The following is a 23,825-nucleotide window of genomic DNA, read 5'->3' as shown; positions in this document are numbered from 1 at the left end:
GCCAAGGTCCTGGGCAGTCCCTCCAGGGGGCGTGTCTCGGCGAAGGTCCCGCCCCCGTCACGTGCACCTAGCCAACCAATCAGCGACGCTCCTGCCCAGGCACGGCTGGGGAGTTCGTTGCCCTCCCGAGGCTCTCAGAGGAGCTTCGCAGAGGACTCCGTGTGGAGGTCGCCGTGCAGGTAGAGGGATGGAGGGAGGGACAGAGAGACAGAGGATGAGGGTGGGGCATAGGGACCCTTAGGGAGGCCAGGCGGGTGGGGAGGCGGGTCTGGTGACTCTGTCTGGCCATGGGAGGTGGGCGGGGGCGTCTACTCAGCCACGAGGGGACCAGGGTGTGGGGCGGCAGTTGCTTGGCTGACCTCTGAGGTGATCCCATGGAGTCCTTGAGGACTGTGACAGGACAGGACGAGGATGAGGCCCCCGAGGGCAATGTGGGGTGGCGGCGGCTGGGCTGACTTCTGAGGTGATGTCTCCGAGGCATCCCCCGGATGAGGGGATGGGACAGGAGAGGACAGGACAGGACAAGACCCTGTGGGCAGTGTGGGGTTGTGGCAACTGAGCTGATATCTGAGGTGATGGCCCCACGGAGTCCTCGGGGGCTCCAACAGGACAGAAGACAGGACAGGACGAGGCCCCCGAGGACTCATGGGATGGGGGCGGCTGGGCTGACCTATGAGGTGATGTCCCTCCCAGAGTCCTCCCGGGCTCCGTCAGGACAGGACAGGACACGACAGGACAGGACAGGACAGGTCGAGGCCCCCAAGGGCAGCATGCGGTGGCGGCGGCTGGGCTGACCTCTGAGATGATTTCCCCATGTAGTCCACTTTTTTTTTTGGGGGGGGGTTCCAGTCATCTGTGGATGGACACTTTGTTTCCACGTTTATCTATTGTGAAAGTGCTGTATGAGCACAGGTACACAAATATCTTTCTGACACTCTGTATCTGTTTGATTCTCTTCTTTCACGTCTTTTGGGCATATACCTAGCCACGGAATTGATGGATTGTATGGTAGCTCTATTGCTTAGTTTTTGAGGTTCTTCCATACTGTTTTCCATAGTAACTGTACCAGTTTCCAATCCTACCAACAGTGGGGAATTGTTCCTGTTTCTCCACATCCATGCCAACACTTGTTATTCCGGGTTTTTTTTTTTTTTTTGTCTTTGTTTTGTTTTTGTATTTTGTTTGCTTGATAATGGGCATCCAAATGAGTGTGAAGTGCTGTCTCCTTGTGGTTTTGATTTGCATTTCAGTAATTATTAGTTATGTTGAGACTCTTTTCATGCGCTTATCGCCATTTGTATACTTTCTTTGGAGAAATGTCCATTCCAGTCCTTTGACAATTTTTTAATCAGATGACCTTTGCTGTAGTTGCGGTGGTGGTTGTGGTTGATTGGCCGGACCTCTTTATATGTTCAGCATTTTACTCTCTTATCAGAGAGATTGTTTGCAATCATTGTTATCAATTCCATGGATTGCCTGGACACTTTGTTGAGAATGTCCTTTGATGCCCAGATGTTTTAAATTTTGATGTTGTCCAATTCATCTATTTGTTTCCTTGCCTCCTGGGCCTTTGCAAATAAAATTGTATGAACCCTAAGGTCATAAAAGTTTTCTCCTATGTTTTCTTATAGATGTTTTAAGGTGTGATCTTGCATTTTTTTAGTCTTTGATCATGTTGAATTGATCTTTGTGCTTGCTCTCAGGTAGTGATCTAATTGCTTTTTTCCTCCCATGAAAAAATAATTGTACCACCCTCATTTATTGAATGGCACACACTTCCCCACTATCAGCTATGCCATGCCTATCATATGTCAAGTTTCGCTCTGTCCCTGATTCCGCTTCCCTATCCTGGTCCACCAGTCATTTCATTTATCCTGTGCCAAAAACCACAGCTTGGAGTAGAATGAAGACTCTAAGCCAGAACTGTCTAACTCTGAGTCCTCAAATATTAGCTGATACTAGGATGTCTAAGATCCTTCGGTGAATTCCTCAGAGCCTCCACAAGAGGTTCTACCCTATGTATGAGAACCCTTAGCATCTGGACTCGTTTAACTTCCCTTTTATCCTCTCCATCCTGAGCTTCTTGCAGTTTCCTCAAGCACACCATTGCTGTTTCACCACTGGGCCTTTGAACAAGCTCAGTCGACTTCTCTGTCAAGTCTTGGTTGGCACTCCTTCCTTTGCCTGATACTGTGATTTGTGCTGCCTCTCTCCTCTCAATACACTGTAATCCAATCATCTGTGTGCTAATGAGACTGTACTATTGTGCCCCACCTTGATCATGCTGGAAACCTGTATGATTCAACCGAGCAGATTTGAAACTTACAATTCAAATTGGTTACTGTTTGCCCGTAAATAAAAACAACATTTCTGCAAGCTTTACTGCCCTTCGAAAGTATACATACCCATAGCTCATTTAATCATCTTGATAACCCTCTGGAAGATGAATTAGTGTAAGGCCAGTTTATAATTTAAGAGGATGAGGATCAAAGAGCGCAAATGTTTACCCAAGTTTGTAGAGCTTCACAGTAGAGCTAGGACCAGACCTTTGGTATTTTGCCCCACTGCTCTCCCCTGGCCCGCACCTGTGACCGTTTTGGGTTACTTTGCTGCTCTGGAAATAAACCTCATCTTCAGCTGTAGATCATGATCTCTAGCAGTGTTTGTGTCTTTGAAGAGTGTGACCGCAGATGTGGGAGTCCTTTAAAAAGTTGTCGTTTTCAATGTAAATTTCAAAACAAGTTACTTGAGGAAGGTACTATCTTTAACATTTTGGAATGCACCTAAACGTCATGAAATGATAAACCCATTGAAGAGTTCATGGACACCAGACCAGGTGAAAAGACAAAGGGGCTATCCTCGATAGAGCAAAGATCAGCAGTTCAGCAACCTGAAAGTAGTGTGCATCCAAATTTTCAGGGACATTCTGATTCTTTATGGCTAGCACAAGGACAGGAATCTGGATTTGTAAGAAGCTACCACAAGGGATTTGGATAATTAATAAATACAATGTAACATAAGTGCTATGGCAGGCCGTGCATCTACCTAAGCATTCTACCCTTCATCCTTTCATCCTTGCTAACAGAACCTTGACCCCGTTATGTGTAGAGGTGAGCACGTGGCCCAGTCCAGCCCCTGGGCTGGCCATGATACGTGTCCCAGATGACACTGGTGGCATTCCTAGGAAAGCTTCATGAACTGGAAAGATGCAGCTGGCTTCCCCCTTTGATCTTTACCCTTTGTCCTGCCAGAGATATAGATACAATGCTTGTGACCTTGGAGACAAAAGCCACATTTAAGGACAGAGGGGCAAGAAAAGAGAAGATCCTGGCTCCTTGTGTAGCACCAGCCCTGAACAGTGTATTCCTACTGCATGTTAACCGGAATAAGTGAACCCCCTATGTGTCTAAGCCACTATTTGAAATGCAGTCAATCGCAATTCATAATGATAGAACAGTGCATACCTGAAATTTATTTTTACCCAACTTGCATCAGGTGTGGTACACTATTACTGTGACATTTAAACCCAAACATGTATAATGACTCCAAACTAGTTCGTTTATTTCTCCTGTAACATTACCGGGAAAGTCAGTATGTCCTCATGGTGGGCATTATCCATGCACTTCTACAGGGACCCAGGCTGTCAGAAAGTCTGCCACATCCAACATGTGACTTCCACGGGTGCCCTGGACGTGGCCTCCTTTGCAGTTTGCTAGAAGGGGAAAAGGGCACGGAGGTGTGCCAGGTACGGGGATTTTTTTTTTCTTTCTTTTTTTTTTTTTTTATGAGCTAGGCCTGGCAGTGGCACACACCATTTCCGCTGACACCTCATTGCCTACATCTCAGTCACACGGTCACATCTAACAGCAAGGAAATCTGGGAAATGATGCCTACACAGGGGCCCAGGAAGACGAGGAGAGCCAGGACTTAGGTGGGGAGCTGGAAGCCCCCGCAGTCTATGCCTTTCTAAAATTAATGTAAAACTTGACTGCATTGGGTTTTCTTAAAGGGAAACTCATAAAAATCCTAGAAGCATGAACTGAAAGTCCAGCATGAAATTAAACGAGGCCTTCCCACTTACAGACTGTGAGACAAAGTCCAGCATGAAATTAAACAAAGCCTTCCCACTTACAGACTGTGAGATATTGAGCTAATTTCTTGACCTCCCTAAGCCTCGGTGACTTTCTTACTATCTTAAAGGCATAACAGCAGTATTGTTCTCATAGTATTTTGGATGAAATTAAGTGAAATAATGCATAAAAAATCTTATGGGCACTCAATAATATAAAGCAAGCACTCAAATATTGATAACAGCACAATAATATTAATGTTTATAATTAGTTATACCACAATTGTGATTATATTATAATAATTTTTATATTGTCATTATTATGGCCACATTTTTAGCCACTGGTATACAATTTCCTGAACATCAAACATTGACTGCAAACTAGTGCCTGCTATATATTTCAGAGCCTAAAAAATGAATGTTTTGATCATCAAGATTAAATATAACATTAAAAAATTTGGGATGGGAAATATAATATATTTCAAGTATATGAATTATTTAGGGTGTGTCAAATGTCACAGGGCATTTTTATTCTTTTTATAAAAGTTTATTTATTTATTTTGAGAGACAGAGCATGAGCAGGGGAGGGGCAGAGAGACAGAGAGAGCAAGAGAGAGATTGAAGGAGGGAAACCCAAGCAGGCTCTGCACTGTCAGCATGAGCCCGATGCTGTGCTCAAACTCACGAACTGTGAGATTATGATCTGAGCCAAAATCAAGAGTCTGACACTTAACTGACTGAGCCACCCAGGTGCCCCTCTTGCAACTTCTTATTACCATTGCAAGTTCCTTCTTTTCAAATGAGCCCTCACATGATGGCATTCCTCAAGACTTGATTTTACTCAGTTCTTTTCTCAATTTATACCCTTTCCCTAAATGTTTCCATATAGGTCCATGGTTTTGATTACCATTTACATCATAGTTTCTCAAAGTGTGGTGCGTGGGATCACCTATATCAAAATCACAGAAAGGAGAGTGTTAGAGTCCAGATTCCTTGGGTCTATCCAAGGCCTGCCCAATCAAATATGTGGGTGGGCACTGGGAATCTGCATTTTATTTTATTTTTATTTTTTTATGTTTATTTACTTTTGAGAGAGAGAGAGAGAGAGAGAGAGAGAGAGAGGCAGAGAGAGAGAAGGAGACACAGAATCTGAGGCAGGTTCCAGGCCCTGAGCTGTCAGCACAGAGCCCTACACGGGGCTCGAACCCACGAACTGTGAGATCATGACCTGAGCCAAAGTCAGACGCTTAAACTGACTGAGCCACCCAGGCGCCCCTGGGAATCTGCATTTTAAATAAATTCTCCAGGTTGCTCTCAACCCCACTGAAGTTGGAACCACTGTTATTTGTCAAGGAGGACCTGACTGTCATTAACAATGGCAGCTCAACATCTCCATCTTGTGGCTTCTTAACACCATTGTCATTGTTTTGCAAATGCAGTCCATGGATGTTAGGAAACTATTAAAAATCTGAAAAACAGAAAAGAAATAGGAACAAAGGACATTAGTGGAGTATCTGCTCCACGAATAACCAAGACTGAGTTATAACATCTTTTGACTTTTCCAACACCAAACTTGAACTTATCTGTATTAAACTTTTAAGGGGAAGTCAAATTGATGCGTTTCAATTGTCATCCGACTACACGAAAACACAGGTATTGGATGGCTGCTATCTATAGATCATTACACCACGTCTTGGTTTCGTACAGTGATGCCAAGAGGATTTCATGAATTATCAAGTTATCCTTCTAGAGCTTAGCTAATAAGGAACATTCCACTTTCCAAAAATAATTTAATATGGAGCACTCTTAGTTAAATTCAGTTCTACTGTTAAGTCTTTCTTCTAATTATAAAAGCAATAAACATTCATGGTAAAATAATTTTTAGAAAATATAAAATTTATGAAGGAAATGAAATTCATACTTTATTCCACCACTCCGATATACCGTACAATTCGAAATTGGGGGATACTATTTGCTTTTGTCCTTCTCCCTTCCCCTCTCTCCCTCTCTCTCTTCCCCTATACTCTTTCCATTTGACATTTCGCTTTTTTGTACCTGCCTTACTTTCTACAAGCTCTGTATTTTTTTCTGTTTTTAACCACACATTTTACTTCTTTCATCTGAGATTTGGAAGCAAAGCTTCAATATTTTATTCAGTCTGATCACACTTTCATACTGCCTACTTCAAGTAACAGGTTAATGCTAAGCCAATGATTTATGTTTTACTTGCAGTTCTCTTCCTTATAATGCTCAGCATTTCACTGGCGCTTGTAAGCACACCAGTGTGTTGGGTGAGGGATGACTGATGATGACCATTCAATGGGGTAAGGATAGTCCCTTTAACAAGTGCCTCTGGGACAATGGTGCATCCATGTACAAATGAATGAAGTTGGACACTATAGTCACACCATACACAAAAAGCCTAAATATAACAGCTAAAAATTTTAAATTCTTAGAATAAAACAGAGGAGTAAACCTTCATGACCTTGGATTTCTTAAATATTAGACCAAAAGCAACAAACAAACAAAAAAATAGGTAGGCTGGCCTTCATCAAAATGAAAATGTTTTTGCATTAAAAGACACTATCGACAGAGAGAAATGATATCCTACAAGATGGGAGGGAACATTGGCAAATTATATGTCTAGTGGGAGTCTAGTAACTAGAGTATATAAAGAACCCTTACAACTCCAACCAAATGACCAAACAAACAGCAAAAATGGGAAAGGGATCTGAATACATATTTCTCCAAGGAAGATATACAAATGGCCATCAGTCACATGATAATATGCTCAACATAATTAGTCATTAGGAATTGGAAATCAAAACCTAACAATAGCTGTTAACACCCACTAGGGTGTCTAAAACTAAGGTGCAGGGGGAAGGGAAAAATAACAAAATTGCTGTTGAGAATGTGGAGAAATTGGAAGCCTTATACACACACTGCTGGTGGGAATTTAAAGTGGCGCAGCCACTGTTGAAAACAGCTTGGAGGTTCCTCAAAAGCTTAAACATATAATTAGCATATGATGCAGCAATTCTGCTCCTAGAGATATATACCACCCTCCATTTAAAACAGGCATTCCAAAACCGCATGAACATGTATGTTCATAGTAGCACTATTCAAAACAGCCAAAAGTGGAAGCAACTCAATCTTCTATCAACAGATGAATGGGTAAACATAAGGTGGAATATCCATAAAGCAGAATATTATGCAGACATTAAAAGGAACGTTGCAATGTAGATGAACCTTAAAATCATCATTCTACATGAAGTAAGCTAGACCACACTATGTGTGGTTCGACTCATATGAAATATTCAAAATAAGACAACCCATAAAGACAGAAAGTACAGTTGTGGTTGCCAGGAGGTAGGGGCAGGTGGGAATGAGGTGTGGCTGGGTATAAGGTGGGTATACGATTTCCTTTAGAACTTCTGAAAATGTTTTGTTAAGAAGATAGAGGTCATGATTTCACAACATCGAAAATTTACCTAATGCCATCGAATAGTATACTTTAAAATGTGACAATGGAATATTAACTGGCCATCAAAAAAAAGATGACACCTTGACATTTGCAGTGACGTGGTTGGAGTTAGAATGTATTATGCTAAGCGAAATAAGTTAGTCAGAGAAAGACAAATACCGTATGATTTTTCCACTAATATGTGGAATTTACAAAACAAAACAGATGAACATATGGGAAGGGAGGCAGAAGAGAAGGGAAACAAACCACAAGAGACTCTGAACGATAGAGAACAAACTGAAGGTTGCTGGAGAGAGGTGGGTGGGAGATGGGCTAGATGGGTGATGGATATTAGGGAAGGCACTTGTTACGATGAGCACCGGGTGTTGTATGGAAGTGATGAATCACTGAATTCTACTTCTGAAACAAACATTGCCCTGTATATTAACTAACTAAAATATAAAAAAAAAACCTAAAAATAAAACTAAAAATAAATAAATAAATAAATAAATAAATATATGAATTTCAATTCAATAAAATATTTTAAATTTTTAATGAAAAAATAATGCTTTTTAAAACCAATGCTACAGTGTATGTTAACTAACTTGATTTAATTTTTCAAAAATAATGCTCTTGAGGCCACTTTAATAAAATATTCAAGTATTTTGAAAAAAAGACTAAGCAGTCTATTTTTTTTTCCTTCTTTAAAATTTTTTAAGCGTTTATTTATTTTTGAGTGCGAGAGAGACACAGGGGAGGGCAGAGAGAGAGGGAGACACAGAATCTGAAGCAGGCTCCAGGCTCTGAGCTGTCCGCACAGAGCCCGACATGGGGCTCAAACTCACCAACTGTGAGATCATGACCTGAGCCGAAATTGGATGCTTAACCGACTGAGCCACCCAGGCGCCCCGTAGCAGTCTATTTTAATGCATTCATTTAAAAATAATATTCAGCTCATTATTGCTTACATGTAAATATGGTTTTTGAAAAAATTACTATATTTTTGAAAACAAACAAAAGTATTAAAAGTATGGCATTGTTTTACATCTTTGCAAGTCTATTCAATACCTACCTGAATAGGAAAGGCCTCGATTTTCTTACCTGCCTCTTCACCTCTTACAGTCTGTTGTTTCAGTGGAAGGCAACCAAGAAATCCAGATTCACTGATACTGAGTAGGGAGAGGAAGACCTCACTGGCCCTCCAGCAGGTTCTCAGGGACCCCCCTCCCCACCAGGGTTCCAGAATGACCACCGGGCACTGCTGACGTCCAGTGTTCTTTCATAAAGTTTAATCAACCCTTTGAGAGCAGAGACACTATGAGCTGATTTGACAAAAACGGACACTAGGGAACAGAGACCTTAGGGCACAATGTGAAAGTCACACAGCTGAGGAGAGGCAGAGCTGAGACTTAAACCCACATCCGTCTTTCAGAAAGTATCTCTGATTTGAGAAGATCGACCATGAATGCACCCCACTATTTTCCCTCCCCCAAAACTACATAGGCTACACCGGGGGGGGGGGTGTCTTGATATCTCTCTCCCACTCCTCTACACTAAGAACATGTTGAAAGCCTTTATTTAGTTGGCACACTGTTATATAAAAGTCCAGCTTGCCCTTCTCTTGTGGATTGCATGCGGGATGGGAGGGCTTTGTCTTGCTTCAGAATCTGGGGTCCAGGGCTGTGCTGGGCCATCTGTGTCTGTGTCTGGATCCATCACCTCATGAGGGCTGATTTGGGGCATCACTCGCCAAATCAGCATTCAGTGACATCATGTTGGTGGCTTAAAGTCGGCCATAGTGGGAGTATTTACATCATGGAAATAGGAAAACTCTGGAAATCGGAACTGCACTCTCCCTTCCCAAAGACCTGTTTCCAGCACATCACTGCCCAAGACTGGCCACAGAAGAATCGCCTAGAATTCATTAATAGGAGGAAAAGCTGCACCACAGGGCAGCTCTGTCCCCTAAAATAAATGACTATGAGAGAAGAAGTATGTGCTGTGTGCCCTGATGATAGGAGCCCTATCTCTGAGCATAGTATTCTTTGGCAGTGTGGTTGCAGCAGTACATGCTGAGCACAGATCCCAAATGTGAGAGGTTCATCTCCACCTCCCTTAATGTCCTAGATCAATGACATTTGTGGAAGTTGTCTCTCTTCTCAGGAACCACTGGTGTCCTGAAAACCCTGTCAATACACATTTGTCCAAGTGTTGACTCAGGGTCATTTGGTCCTGCTGCAACCTGAGTTTCTAGTTTGCCTTCCCCTGACGCCCAGGTCCTTTATCCTCACATGTTTTCTCCTCTTGGGTCATTTTAAATTGAGTGACAGTCCTTGGATCCCACCTACACAAATGCACCTGGCCTCATGTGTCCTGGAAGGTTGAAAGGAGGTCCTTAACAGGACTTGGATCCTAAGTGTGGGGCGTGTGTGTGTCTGTGTGTGTGTACGTGTGTGTAAAGCTGTTATCTTTCTACTTTATTTCCTCTCTAATCCATTTTGTGAAAACTCCTCTGCCCTCAATGCCTTTTCCATGAGAACATCGAGTAGTGTCTCTAATATTTTATTCATTCATTCATTCATTCATTCATTGGATTGGTCAGGGTGTAACTGACTGAGAGTGAGATCAACGCTCTGCATCTGAGGATGTACTGGTACTTCCTGGTTTCCATAGAAAGCTAACATCAGGGAGAACATTTTGATGATATTCTGGTTTCCATGACAACTGGGGTAAGCCATTCCTTCCTGGAGACAGAAACATTTAACAAGGATATTTACAGACTGGAGAGATGGAGTAACTGTAGAAACATCGAGACTAGTCGGTGTCTGCTATCAATGTGAGTTGTGTGTGTGTGTGTGTGTGTGTGTGTGTGTGTGCATTGCCAGCGTGTGGTCTTTAGTTGGACATTGAGAGCTCTAATCTCTCCTGTTTTATAAGAGAGGATGGCAGCTCCTCTTGTGAAGGGTTAGGGTGATTGAATAACCTGTCATACCTCAGTCCCGTTTTACTGTCCTAAGGTGACACCACTGCACGAAGGAATTGTTACCTGAGTACTTGAAAGCAGAGGTCCCCAAGTATTTCTCATCATGTACCTCTGCTTAACGATTGTCCCATGAACCCTTAAGATGTAAGTTTACTCATTTACACCTACTTATAGTAAAATTATTGTGTGCATAAAATGAGAGAAAATTTGAAGTCAGTAAATGAGGGAAATGGGTAGGGTTGGGAGATCTAATGTTACTTTGTGTAACCTAGAGGATAATATTGTGAGTATTATCACACAATGAGTAGCTCATACACACACAAACTAAGAAGCATGTCTAAAAGACAAAGTGTGAGCCCAAGCTCTGAGGTCTCCTCCTCAGATCATGGCTTCTCAGAAGCACCATATCTTCCCTTGGTTTTTCTAGAACTACAAGTGCCCACTCTTCCTATCATGGTACTCTTGTCTCATTGCTCCCTTTTTGACTTTTTTTTTTTTTCCTTTTTGGTCTCCAAAGAATTCTATCAAGTTCTCTCTAATTAAAATAATAAGAGAATATTGCTTAATAGCCATGCTTGTTTTTCCCTCTTTGTTTTTAAGGCCCTTCCTTTCCCTTTGGTTTCTAGAACTTTTACTATGATGAGCCTAGACCTGTTTGTATGTGTGTCTTCGTGTGTGTGTGTGTGTGTGTGTGTGTGTGTGTGTGTGATGGAATGTATTATGCTTGCAGTTTGGCACATCAAATATACCACCTGATATCGTTCTTTATTTTGGAAGATTGTTCCTTCACACATTCAGCAGTCCTTTGCTCTCTTCTTGGACTGCAATACAGTATCTCTTATGTGGTTAAAAATATACATTTTAATAATAATTTTTCCTTTGACCAATGTAAAGTACACCTCAAAGACATTTCAAATATATTCTCATCACTTTCTATGCTAACGGTATGGTACAGTTTTGGTTGCCTTCTTTTTGTTCACTTACATCCAGTATTTCACTTCATATCTCCTTAGAGTCCTTATAAAGTAAGGTTTTTGGTGCCTATGTACACATAAATGTGTCCTCCCTGTAATATTTTAAAACATGATTTGAAAAGTGATATAGGGGAGCCTGGGTAGCTCAGTTGGTTAAGCGTCCGATTCTTGATCTCAGCTCAGGTCTCAGGGTCGATGAGTTCAAGCCCTGTGTTGGGCTCTACACTGGGGGTGAAAACTACTTTCAAAAAAAAAAAAAAGGAAAGAAAAGTGATGTCTACCCTCACCACCCACTTCCATCCTTTTTCCTCTTCTGTTTTCAGTGGAACCATACCATGACATTTCTGTTTGCCATTCTGGACTTTTCTCTTTCATTTACATGTCTTTTGTGTCCTAAGATAAAGTATATACCGTTGTTCTCCATGTGAATATGTGCTTTATGGAAAGCATATTATTTGTACTTAATTGGTCTCTAGTTCGATTTTTTTTTGCCCGAATTTTCTTCCTGTGTCAATACATGAAGGTGTGCATCAGTCTTTGTGTTGGATACATAACATGCCCTTGTCAGATTAGATTATAGGTTTGTTAGTCTTTCCCCATGGGTATCAAGGACCTGGCATATGTCCAGTGTCGTTGTGACAAACTACAATGCAATGACTTATCATATGAACGAGGGCACATTTTTCTCCTTGTGCATGACACAGGGCAATCAATAGGTTCTGAAATTACACCTCATCAACTTGCTTAGATACTAGTAATTATGGAGGCTGCCCTTGACTTTTTTTAACCCTAATGCCATGCATGATTTCATTAGTGTTATAGAGGGTAGTGGAGGTTTCCTTGTGGCAGGTAATAGGGACCCAAGGGGTTAACAGAACATCTTTGGAAGAAAGTTAGCCTACTGGAAGGAAGAAACCACCTGAGTTTGCTAGAGGAATAGGAGAGAAGTCTCTTTAGTCTTAAAATAAGGCCCTGAGGGAAACCCTGAACTTTGTATAGTTCTTTGCTCAAGTGCTCTTGCTTCCCCTTCTGTGAGTAGATAGCTCTTGAAGATGTGTGTCTGCAAGACTAGGCGCTGTTGGTCCTTCTTTGTTAATGAAAAATTGGGAGGCAGACCTCAGCAATTTGAAGGTGTATGTCTATGTAGTGTCATAGCTGATCATTTGGAGGTGAGAAACAAGCCTAATTTTTTCACTTCTTTGAGACGACTGAGGGCAGTCATGATTTTTCAGTTTGTAACATTTGCCATTTAAATGTTTGTACAAAAATGGCTCATGTTTCCAAGTAGGCATGACCTCTATGAATTTATGAAACTAGTGAACAACATAAGGGAAAGGTTTGAAGACCCTACTCAGTTGTCCTACAAATAGAATTCAAACCCAGTGAAAGCTTAACAACTCTTGCATGTGAAAGTTCATGCTGAATTCATCTGGCACTGGAAAGGTGCAAAAATAGGCAAGAATGTATTTTCTTTTATAACTGAAATGACATAAAATGTGCCTTTATAATAAAAAAGGGGAACTGCCAACTCATCCATTTAAGGAAATACATATTTAGGGGACAGTTTAAAATCACAAAACCTACAGCGTGAAAGAAGCTCCAACAAATAGGCAGTAATTGTAGGGATGGGTCATTGGGGTAAATATGAGAGAATTCCTGCATCTGGGGAGTGGGATGGGGGCAGTCATAGCAAGGAAAGTGCCCTCATTTTGAGACAACACCTCCAGAGGGTTGTTTTCTTTTCCTTTTTCTTTGGAAGTGAAGTGATTACAGCCCTCCCTGGGGAAAAGAGTTAAAGAATAGAGCTTCCAAAACAATTCTAAAACTCATGGCCGTTGATTGGATAAATAAATACTCTCTGCCATCAGGCTCTTTCATTCCATAACCAAAGAGCAAATGGAATAGAACAAAAGGTATACCAGGACTTAAAAATTGAAGCTGGTCCAACTGAAGGCTCTACTTCTTGACGGTCTGGAATTGACTGTGAAGTTATAGATTGTGGAGTTGCTATTTATACCATTCCACGTCTGTCTTATTCTATGTGATTTTACTGGGCAGGCATGTTTGATAGATCATAGTAAACTAAAATTCTGGATACATTTTCATATTCAAGGTCTCTGAGGATTGGGGGTCACTTGGAAAGTTACTTTCGTGTCATTCAAGATTCTAATTTTTTTAATTTTTTTTAATTTTTGTTTATTTTTGAGAGAGAGAGAGAGAGAACAGAGAGAGACAAGAGTGCGAGCAGGGGAGGAACAAAGAGAGAGGGAGACACAGAATCCAAAGCAGGCTCCAGGCTCCGAGCTGTCAGCACAGAGCCCGATGCAGGGCTTGAACTCACGAATTGTGAGATCATGACCTGAGCTGAAGTTAGACGCCTAATTGACTGAGCCACCCAGACACCCCAGGAGTCTATTTTAATTCATTGCCCCTGGTGTGCAAAAAGAGGATCAACATTTAAATATTATTATCTCTTTCTATCATGTCTGTCTATGCACCCACCTGTATACATCTTTAGAGGGAAAGAAGAGAGCTGAGCTTCTGTTAGTATGAAAAAGAAAACCCTCTGCAAGATTAGGTACCAACCCTTCATGGAAGATATTTGGACAATGGGCCAAAGCATATGGTGAGAAGGCCACTTAGGATTTAATATTTTCATTTCACACCCTTCTCTTCTGATTGCCTGTCTCAAAGATGCATTGCTTTAGTAATCGGAAAAACAACCGTAATTGCTGTTTTGGTTGTCTGGTGAAAGTTACTCCATCGAAGTGTTTCATACTTTTATAATAGATATACACAAATGTGAATATGAGAGAGTATTCAAATAGGTGGTATGGGTTTTGTTTTAAGCTTATTTATTCATTTTGAGGGAGAGAGAGAGAGAGAGAGAGAGAGAGAGAGAGAAAGCAAGCACGAACAGTGGAAGGGCAGAGAGAGAGGGAGAGAGAACCCCAAGCAGGCTCTGCACAGTCAGCACAGAGCCTGATGCAGGGCTTGAACTCACGAACCGTGAGATCATAACCTGAGCCAAGGTCAGATGCTTACCTGAATGAGCCACCCAGGTGCCCCGGTGGTACGGTTTTTAAAACCCTTTTTAGTATCTTATATAAAATATGTACAAATAGAGTCTGTGGACTCACATATTTGCAGTTAGCATTCTTCCTAGGTGATCAGATTATTGATGCTTAACATTTTTTGTACTTTATAATTTTAAACAGCATTTTAGATTTTCCACGTGTATTTTCATTTTTTTTAAATACGAAATTTATTGTCAAATTGGTTTCCCTACAACACCCAGTGCTCATCCCAACAGGTGCCCTCCTCAATACCCATCACTCACCCTCCCCTCCCTCCCACCCCTCATCAACCTTCAGTTTGTTCTCAGTTTTTAAGAGTCTCTTATGTTTTGGCTCCCTCCCTCTCTAACCTGTTTGTTTGTTTGTTGTTTTTCTCCCACGTGTATTTTCAAAATAAGGAGCTGAAAACAACATCTACACTGGAAGCAGAAACATTTGCTTGCATGTGTAGAGCAGAAAGCATGGATTATATGCATCAATATCAGGCATCTTGGGTCACTAACGTCGTTGCTCTGAGTGTGTGTACATATCTGTGAGTGTATGTGCGTAAGTGTGTGTATGTGTGTCTTGGGGGTTGGTAGCTATCTGGTTGGGGCTGAGGTGACTCAGGCCCTCCTGTTTTGTGTGACAGGCTGGCAGGTCCTGCTGCAGGGAGATTGCAGTGGCTGAGTCACCTGTTTTTCCTTCTCCCTTTTGTTCTGTGTCCTCACGTGACACTTGTGTTCTGAGAGCCAGTACGCTGAGTTCTCTAAAGCAGAGGACACAATACCTGCATGATCATACAGTCTGGCAAGAAAAAGTGTGTGCAGACTATGCCCAAAGTATGTATAGTTAGTCATACATTTCATATTATATCTATGAGTATGTGTGAAGAAAGTTGTGCATACACACATTTCTTAGGGAAATAATATTTTGTATTATGAAACATATCATTTGAAACTGATAATGGGTGAGCTAAAATCTATAAATGAATTATTATACATATTTGTACAGTGTATACAGAAAAGCGGAACCCATGAACAGGGAATTTCTGGGGGGGGGGGATTGAGAGAACAATTGCATTTTCTGCATTACACACATCTGAGTGTTTGAAATGTATTTAGATAAAGTTTTTAAATGTCAGGGAAAAACCACATTGTAAAGAGACTCACAAAAGTTATGTGAAAAATCAGCATTCACATGAAACAGTGATCAAATATGCTCTTGAGTGAAGAAATATAGTCCTAGGTAATATGCACCAGGCATGTGTATATGGATGCATAGGAAATGTGTGAGAAGCCCATACACCATCATATTGAGAGTAAGCATCTATAATGTATTGCCTCCAGTATATATCTCTCTACACGTTTTATGTTCTCCGCAAATGCATTTAGCGTTACTTCAGAAACACCAAAAACACACTTACTTTATAGACTCTGTTTTTGTTACACACACACACACACACACACACACACACACGTCACTACTATCATTAAATCTGTGTGTCCAAGACAGGCAAAGGCTACTATGAAAGCAGTACTTCCCACTGTTCTGAAATAGGAGGACTAGGATAAACTAAGTAGCTTCACGTGGAGATGTATTTGAAATGCAAAAGAAGGAAGAAAATAGACATGTCTACATTATAAGTGAGATTTAACTAACATTTCTGTTTCAGAATGGCCTGCACTCCAGAGCTGGGGAAGGGAAAATGATGAATCCATCCCCATTTCATTGGCTTAACTTCCCGTCTGCTTTTCTGATTTTCTAGATTGACATTAGAGGTGCATACGTCCTGGGTATCTATCTACATTTGACGTCATTTGATCCCTGGAAGGACAGAGCACCTCAGAAGCACAGAGCAGAATAAAGGGTCTGCTGGACACGCAGTTGGAGTGTGTGAATCAACAGATGCAGCTCACAGAACCACACCTCCCAGGATTTACGTGGCATTCAGTAAGACGTTCCCATTTTACTAAGCATCTCATTTGCAGTCATCTCATGTTGAATCTGGAGTGTGGTTTACTTTGCTCCTCACTCTACAGCCACTTCTTTACACAAATTAAGTGCTTGGTGTGGGGAGGGTGGGGTGGGGGGAAGCCTTTTAAACCACCATAGAGAAATGAAAAAGTGCAGGTCACAGCCAATGGCCCATGCCTGCAGCAACTCTTGTGAAGATGGTACCAGTAACCACCATAATGATCTTTGTGAACCTCTGGATTCTAGGCTCGTGCTCTTGAACACAACATTGTGCTGACATTCAGTGTCTGTAGGCTGGAGATCACCTCTGGCTTCCCTGGGTACACAGGGTGGCACCAGCACCCCAGAAAATAAAAACTGAAACATTCCCCCAGAATGAACCCGGGGGAGCACAAAAGGCACAGGATGTCCAATACCACAGATGAGATCTAGAAAATGACACCCACCTCCCCACACAGATGCTCTTTAATATGCAGTAGTAACAAGCAGGGCAAGAAGTTGGGTTTGGCAGGTTATAAAACTCCTCTGGTATCTTCTGTATTTTTCCCTGATACTTGCCGTGTATTTTACCCCCCACCCCCACGCCCGTCTGATACACACTCTATTTCTTTGCTTTACCTCTTATCGATTCTCATTGACCAACGTTGTTCTAATTTCACACAAAAGGAGTATTTTTTCTAATACTTTTCTTCTTTTCCTTTTCCACATTCCAGTACTCTCCAATATAGTCCATTCAAAACACAGGCTCCAGCGACCCTGGGAGATTCAGGTGAAGAAAGACAGGCCACATAAGGTGTAAACCCTTTGTGGTCCTAGGCCAAAAGGTGTGGTGAAGAACATTGCTTTAGGGAACACCTGCCATGGCTGTGGGTATGACGGCCAGACCCTTCAACTTCTATTAATTCCGTCTTGAGAGGAAACTCAAATCATAATGGCTGCTGAGTATATCCTATGCAATTGGAAAGGCCACATTTGGCCAGCAAAGGTTTTGTCCAGATCTGGGATCTCACCAAAATATATGAGGAAAAGAGCACTTTCTCTAGAAGTTCAAATACTCTCAGTAGGTAAAAAAATTAAAGTGAAAAGCACAGACATAAAGATCCTAAATGAGTCTCAAATTGAATCCATTACCTCCTTGCTAGTGGCCCAGTCAAAGGCCAGTGTTCCACCAGGACAGAAAGTGGCCTACAGAAATGCTCTTAAAGTGGCACTGGAGATCCTGAATAAGAGAGCAAATTTCGGTCCAGCAAGAGCATCAGATGGTCTAGAGACCACTACACCATCTCAAAGGGGACCACAAAAGCAAGCTCATAAAAAGTACCGGAAGCCTAAAGGTACCTTACTGAGGAGTCTTAGGAAAAGAAAAAACCTCAAATCGCTGCTGGTGTGTTCACAGAATAAAAACGCCCCAGACAGTGGCCGATCACAGGCGCACACAACCATCACGCATACACTAAGGGAAAGGCGAGCAAAGTCCTCGCGAAGCTGCAGCATGTGCTCAAAGTTCCCATCACTTTTGGAAGATGATCATAAGACAGGAGGCCGACCACACGCACACACAATGGTCACGCGTACTCTAAGGGAAAGGCGAGCAAAGGCCTCGCGAAGCTGCAGCGTGTGCTCCAAGTTCTCATCACTTTCAGAACATGATCATAAGACAGGAGGTCAACCACACGCACACGCAACAGTCACGCGTACTCTAAGGGAAAGGCGAGCAAAGTCCTCGCGAAGCTGCAGCGTGTCCTCAAAGTTCTCATCACTTTTGGAAGATGATCATAAGACAGGAGGTCGACCACACGCACACACAACAGTCACACATACTCTAAGGGAAAGGCGAGCAAAGTCCTCGCGAAGCTGCAGCGTGTGCTCAAAGCTCCCATCACTTTTGGAAGATGATCATAAGACAGGAGGCCGACCACACGCGCACACAACGGTCACGCGTACTCTAAGGGAAAGGCGAGCACAGTCCTCACGAAGCTGCAGCGTGTCCTCAAAGTTCTCATCACTTCCGGAAGATGATCATAAGACAGGAGGCCGACCACACGCACACACAACGGTCACGCGTACTCTAAGGGAAAGGCGAGCAAAGTCCTCGCGAAGCTGCAGCGTGTCCTCAAAGTTCTCATCACTTTCAGAAGATGTTCATAAGACAGGAGGCAGACCACACGCGCACACAACGGTCACGCGTACTCTAAGGGAAAGGCGAGCAGAGTCCTCGCAAAGCTGCAGCGTGTCCTCAAAGTTCTCATCACTTCCGAAAGATGATCATAAGACAAGAGGTCGACCACACGCACACACAACGGTCACACGTACTCTAAGGGAAAGACGAGCAAAGTCCTCGCGAAGCTGCAGCGTGTGCTCAAAGTTCTCATCACTTCTGGAAGATGATCATAAGACAGGAGGCCGACCACACGCACACACAACGGTCACGCATACTCTAAGGGAAAGGCGAGCAGAGTCCTCGCGAAGCTGCAGCGTGTCCTCAAAGTTCTCATCACTTTCAGAAGATGTTCATAAGACAGGAGGCAGACCACACGCGCACACAACGGTCACGCGTACTCTAAGGGAAAGGCGAGCAGAGTCCTCGCGAAGCTGCAGCGTGTCCTCAAAGTTCTCATCACTTCCGGAAGATGATCATAAGACAGGAGGTCGACCACATGCACACACAATGGTCATGCGTACTCTAAGGGAAAAGCGAGCAAAGTCTTCACAAAGCTGCAGTGTGTCCTCAAAGTTCTCATCACTTTTGGAAGATGTTCATAAGGCAGGAGGCCAACCACACACACACACAACGGTCACGCGTACTCTAAAGGAAAGGCGAGCAAAGTCCTCGCGAAGCGGCAGTGTGTCCTCAAAGTTCCCATCACTTTCAGAAGATGATCATAAGACAGGAGGCAAAGGAAATAGGGACACCTCAAGAGGTATGTCTTTGCATCGCACAGTCAAAGAGAAGGGTACAAGTGCTAAAGATGGAGGTGTCCTTCCACCTTTGTCACCAAGCTTCAACCTCACTTTGCCCAAAGCTCACAAAGAAGGGGCACATGACACCTACCCAAGGACCCTGGCTGTCTCCTCTGAAAGCTCTGCCTTCTCAGGGAATGTTGAGGACCATGGAGAGGTTGCCTGGAAGCCAGGCTTGGAAGGTGCAGCAGCATCCTCCAGTGCCCCTAACCAGAGGCGGTGTTATTCACTCGGTCTGGCAAATAGAAAAAGGAAGCTGCAGGTGACAGAGTTTGAGAAAGGGCTGCAAGAACTTCAACCTTCAGTCAACTCAAAGGCTATTAACCCCACCACCACTATTAAAAAGAATGCCAACAAAGAAATGGGACAAGTGGCAAGCATGGGTTTTCCACAAGGGCCTTGTCCCATTGAAGGAGGAATGATGGTCTGGTTTAAATTTCAGAATCACCCATTTTGGCCTGCAGTAGTAAAGAGTGTCAGCCAAACAGAGCAGACTGCAAGGGTGCTTTTGGTTGAGGCAAACATGCACTGTGAAATGAGTGGCATTCGAGTTCCTCTTCGAAGATTAAAGCACCTGGATTGTAAAGAGAAAGAAAAACTAATAAAGAGAGCCAGGAAATTGTATGAGCAAAGTGTGAACTGGTGCCTCTCCCTGATTGCCCACTACAGAGAAAGGCTCAGGCGAGGTTCTTTTGCAGGCAGTTTCCTGGACTATTATGCTGCTGACATCAGTTACCCAATTAGGAAAGCCATCCAAGACAGGGATCTGGAGATTGATTTCCCAAAGGTGAATTATGCCGACCTGGAAGATTCTGAGGAGGAGACCTCCCTGGACGGGAAGAAGCCCTGCAAGAAAATTCTCCCTGACCGGATGAAGGCTGCTCGGGACCGAGCCAACCAGAAGCTAGTGGACTTCATCGTGAAAACAAAGGGGGCCGATCACCATCTTCTGGACATTGTCCAAGGCAGGAAACAGTCCAGGTGGCTGGTATCATTTAGGAATTCGAGCAGGTACGTGATCTGCGTTGAAACATACCTGGAGGACGAAGACCAGTTGGATGTGGTGGTAAGACATTTACAAGAAATCTACAAACAAATAGACAAGAAAACGCTGAATCTGGTAAGGGATGACAAAGTGAGTTTTGTTCTGGAAGTTCTTCTGCCAGAAGCAATCATTTGTTCAATTGCTGCACTTGATGGATTAGATTACAAGGAGGCAGAAAAAAAGTACCTACAGGGGCCACCTGTGCATTACCGGGAAAAAGAGCTATTTGATAAAAATATCCTAAAGAAAATAAGAAAGAGATAAGCAACAAGGAGCAAGACTAATTAACTCCCCCTGTACCCACACTTTAGCAGGAAGACCTCTCATTACCCTGTCTGTATGAAATGTGTGATCGTTCCGCTCTCTATGGCATGCAAATATGTTCTGGAAATTTGAGACCTTGGGAATATGCTGGATTCATTTTGGATCCATCTCTAGCACTTGTGGGTAGCACGGTCATCATCTTTTCTAGTACCCAAATGCCTCACAAACTAATTTGTTAAAATATTGCAAACAGTTGTACTTCCCTCTACTTGCTTGGATGTGTAACTGTCCAGATGTTTTCCTAACATGGCTTTTAACCATACTTCATATTTTAATATAGCACACACACATTATTTTATTACATGAAAGAGCACTGGTATCAAACATTAAGCAACAATCATTTTTAAAATCCAAGATAGTGATTTGTGTGTGTGCAAAATTTTCAAGAGTTAGCTGTTTTGATTCACAATAAAACCACTGTATCTTTCACCTTGAACTTTTGCTTCATCATATTTATATAGATAGATGAATAGATGATAGATAGACACATAATATTTTGGAATTTTAGTAATTTAGTTGTCACCTTTATGGTTCATTATAAATTTTCTTCTAATCCTAAATATTCACTTTTGTACTTGTTTTCATAATTTTAGAAGAGAACCTTCCAAATGGTGTGAGCTTCAGGCCCAACAGAACCTTTTGGGACTCTGCCTGAGAGTCACCAATGACTCCTGAGGCATTCTGCATGAGCTAATCCACATGACGTTCTCATGGTCCTGGAAAGTACTTGGAAACACACCATCTCCACACTCTGTGTGGACCTTGTGCACTGGAACAACACACGTTAGTTCCTCTATAAACATCATGTCGCTGAATCAAATGTGTCACTCAACTTCAGCTTTCTCATATAGCCATATTTGGCTCTACATTCTAATATTTTCTTCACTACCTCATTCATTCATTCATTGAGCTGTCCATTGATTCATAGCATTGTGAGTCAGTAGAGTAAGATGTGGTTTAAGACCGCTCTGAGGATAAATTTCAGGTGCCACAGAAAGAAGATTGGCATCATGGAATGATGACCTATAAGTGAAACCAGAACCCCAGATTTTCCCATACTTGTGAGATCGTGGGTGTCTCTTGGTTGGGGATGACGGGAAAGGACCTGGTCCCTCCTGGGGTGCCATCGATGCCAGAGGCAGTCACTGAAGAAGAAAGACATGCCTAAGACATACATCTATTCTCCTCCAGGATCACATTTGGGGTATGCAGCTGGACTGGGGGCTGGCTGTGTAGACTGTGAGATACCTTACAGCTTGAACAGTTGTAGTTGTTAAGGTGGCTCTAAGATTGCCCTAAACTGGTTCTCTATCATGGGTGTGTGTGTCTGACGGGATAGCCCAATCTGTCACCCACCCTAATCTACTGGATTAAGGAGACCTCCTCTCCTGCAGTCATAAGGCAGATGGTGGAATATCAGGTCCTGATCCTAACTGTTGGTTGGCAGAGCTGCATGGAGATGGCATGCACAGAATTTACAGGTTTCCATATTTATGTATGAATCTGACAAAGAAAAAGTGGAACCCCGAGACACGCTATAGTGACCAGCAGGAGAACACTGAATACCCAGAATCCTCCTGAAACCTCACCTAATGCTTGCTACTGGAGAGAACCCCCTAATGCTTGCTACTGGAGAGAAGCTGCCTCATTCCTGGAGAGCCTGCAAAGACCTCATCTAGGGCAGCTGCCTGAACAGATGTTGCTTCTCTTATTCAATATTAATCTCTGCTAACTTTCATTGCTATCGGACTAATGACAAGGGCAAGTAAGACTAGGTAAGATCACAGCACAGGAAAACAAAATAAAGTTTTGTTTGGATGGGAAATGCCTTACATTCAGAAAAACTGTAGGACGTGGCTCTTCTCTACTTGCATGAAGTGAGATAATATATGTGCCGATGGATTTTGAGAATATTGAGCCTGCAAGTCAGGGGACAGAATATAAGTCGATATGGGGGAGAACTTAATAACGTGGGAGCACAGGGATGTGACTCAGGGTTTGATGTCCTTAAAGGGGCCAACCCAGCAGCCTAATATGCATGTTATATAAGCTTGGACAACAACAGTATACAGTAAATGGCATGGAAATAATTGGAAAATTGAGGAATTGGCGAGAAGGTCCAGGGCGGAAGGTTTTTAGCTGTGATTTGTAACATGAGATCAGATGTCCTACCTCCGGCCTCTGTTTCTTTGGAGGGCCGAGAAATCACTGCTCAAATAAGGAACATGCTGGTGAAGTGGCACTGGCATCTTTGAGAAACTCAGTGCTGACTCTCCTCTGCAAACCATTGTTGGAAGCAAGCAATGCTGGCATGGAATTGGCAATCAATGGAGAAGACAGGATTCTCAAAAGGCAGGGTCCCAATGGTGGCACAAAACTATCATGGACAGGGTGAGCATCATTACCCTACTGGGCAGCAAGGCCAAGGTGGTGGTCAGTCTCATCTGACTGACCAGAATCTGTGGCAATGTTATAGACAGTAGTGTTCCAGGATCTAGATGTGTGTACAGCTAGCTGAGTTGTTATTTGCTTTTTATAAGGAAAACAAAAAATAAACAAAATGAGAGCTGGCAAGCAGAAAGCTGATGTTAGCAGCTGTAGTGGAAAACTGTAGTCTCCCACCAAGTATCCAGGTCTAAGTCATCCCCCAGGCCCAGACAGAGCCCTCTGAGTGAAGTGGCGGAAAAACCCAGCCAAGCCTTTCCTAAAAAAACCCTTATCTATTTTACCAAGGTAATTGTGCACTGTGGTAAGGAGGATACCTGCATTAAAAAAAAGAGAATATTGAATGTGAGTTCTCTGCTTATAAAGGGACTTATGAAGTCTAGGCAATAATGGACTTCTGTCTCATTTCCCTCTGACAGGACATCCAATGGTTCTGTGGGTCCACCCAGGGTTTGTTTGTTTGTTTTTTTTTTCCTCCAGACTCTCAGTATATAGTTGGCAATAATGTGCTTGGTAGGTGACAGAATC

General features: G+C 42.7%; 1 protein-coding gene across 3 annotated transcripts; it reads left to right on the top strand.

Moving 5' to 3' along the window:
* The first annotated feature begins 105 nt into the window (after nucleotides 1-105).
* LOC102972808 (PWWP domain-containing DNA repair factor 3B-like) lies at nucleotides 106-21,288 on the top strand. Of its 3 annotated transcripts, none has more exons than XM_042975055.1 (3): nucleotides 106-179; nucleotides 16,314-16,498; nucleotides 17,236-21,288. In XM_042975055.1, exon 3 carries the CDS (start codon nucleotides 17,454-17,456, stop codon nucleotides 20,790-20,792), a length of 3,339 nt encoding a protein of 1,112 aa, XP_042830989.1. In that variant the 5' UTR covers nucleotides 106-179; nucleotides 16,314-16,498; nucleotides 17,236-17,453; the 3' UTR covers nucleotides 20,793-21,288. The 3 variants fall into 3 exon arrangements, with proteins under 3 accessions (XP_042830989.1, XP_042830990.1, XP_007095547.2); XM_042975056.1 differs by lacking the exon at nucleotides 106-179 and adding an exon at nucleotides 3,687-3,745; XM_007095485.2 differs by lacking the exon at nucleotides 106-179 and adding an exon at nucleotides 10,284-10,368.
* The last annotated feature ends 2,537 nt before the right edge of the window (nucleotides 21,289-23,825 follow it).

This window comes from Panthera tigris, chromosome X, assembly GCF_018350195.1.
Source record: "Panthera tigris isolate Pti1 chromosome X, P.tigris_Pti1_mat1.1, whole genome shotgun sequence".
NCBI lineage: Eukaryota > Metazoa > Chordata > Mammalia > Carnivora > Felidae > Panthera > Panthera tigris.
This window is presented reverse-complemented; position numbering and strand designations above follow the sequence as displayed.

Bases quoted from the DNA above. Each gene is read 5' to 3' on its own strand.
- LOC102972808 (XM_042975055.1), top strand. From the start codon at position 17,454: ATGGCTGCTGAGTATATCCTATGCAATTGGAAAGGCCACATTTGGCCA.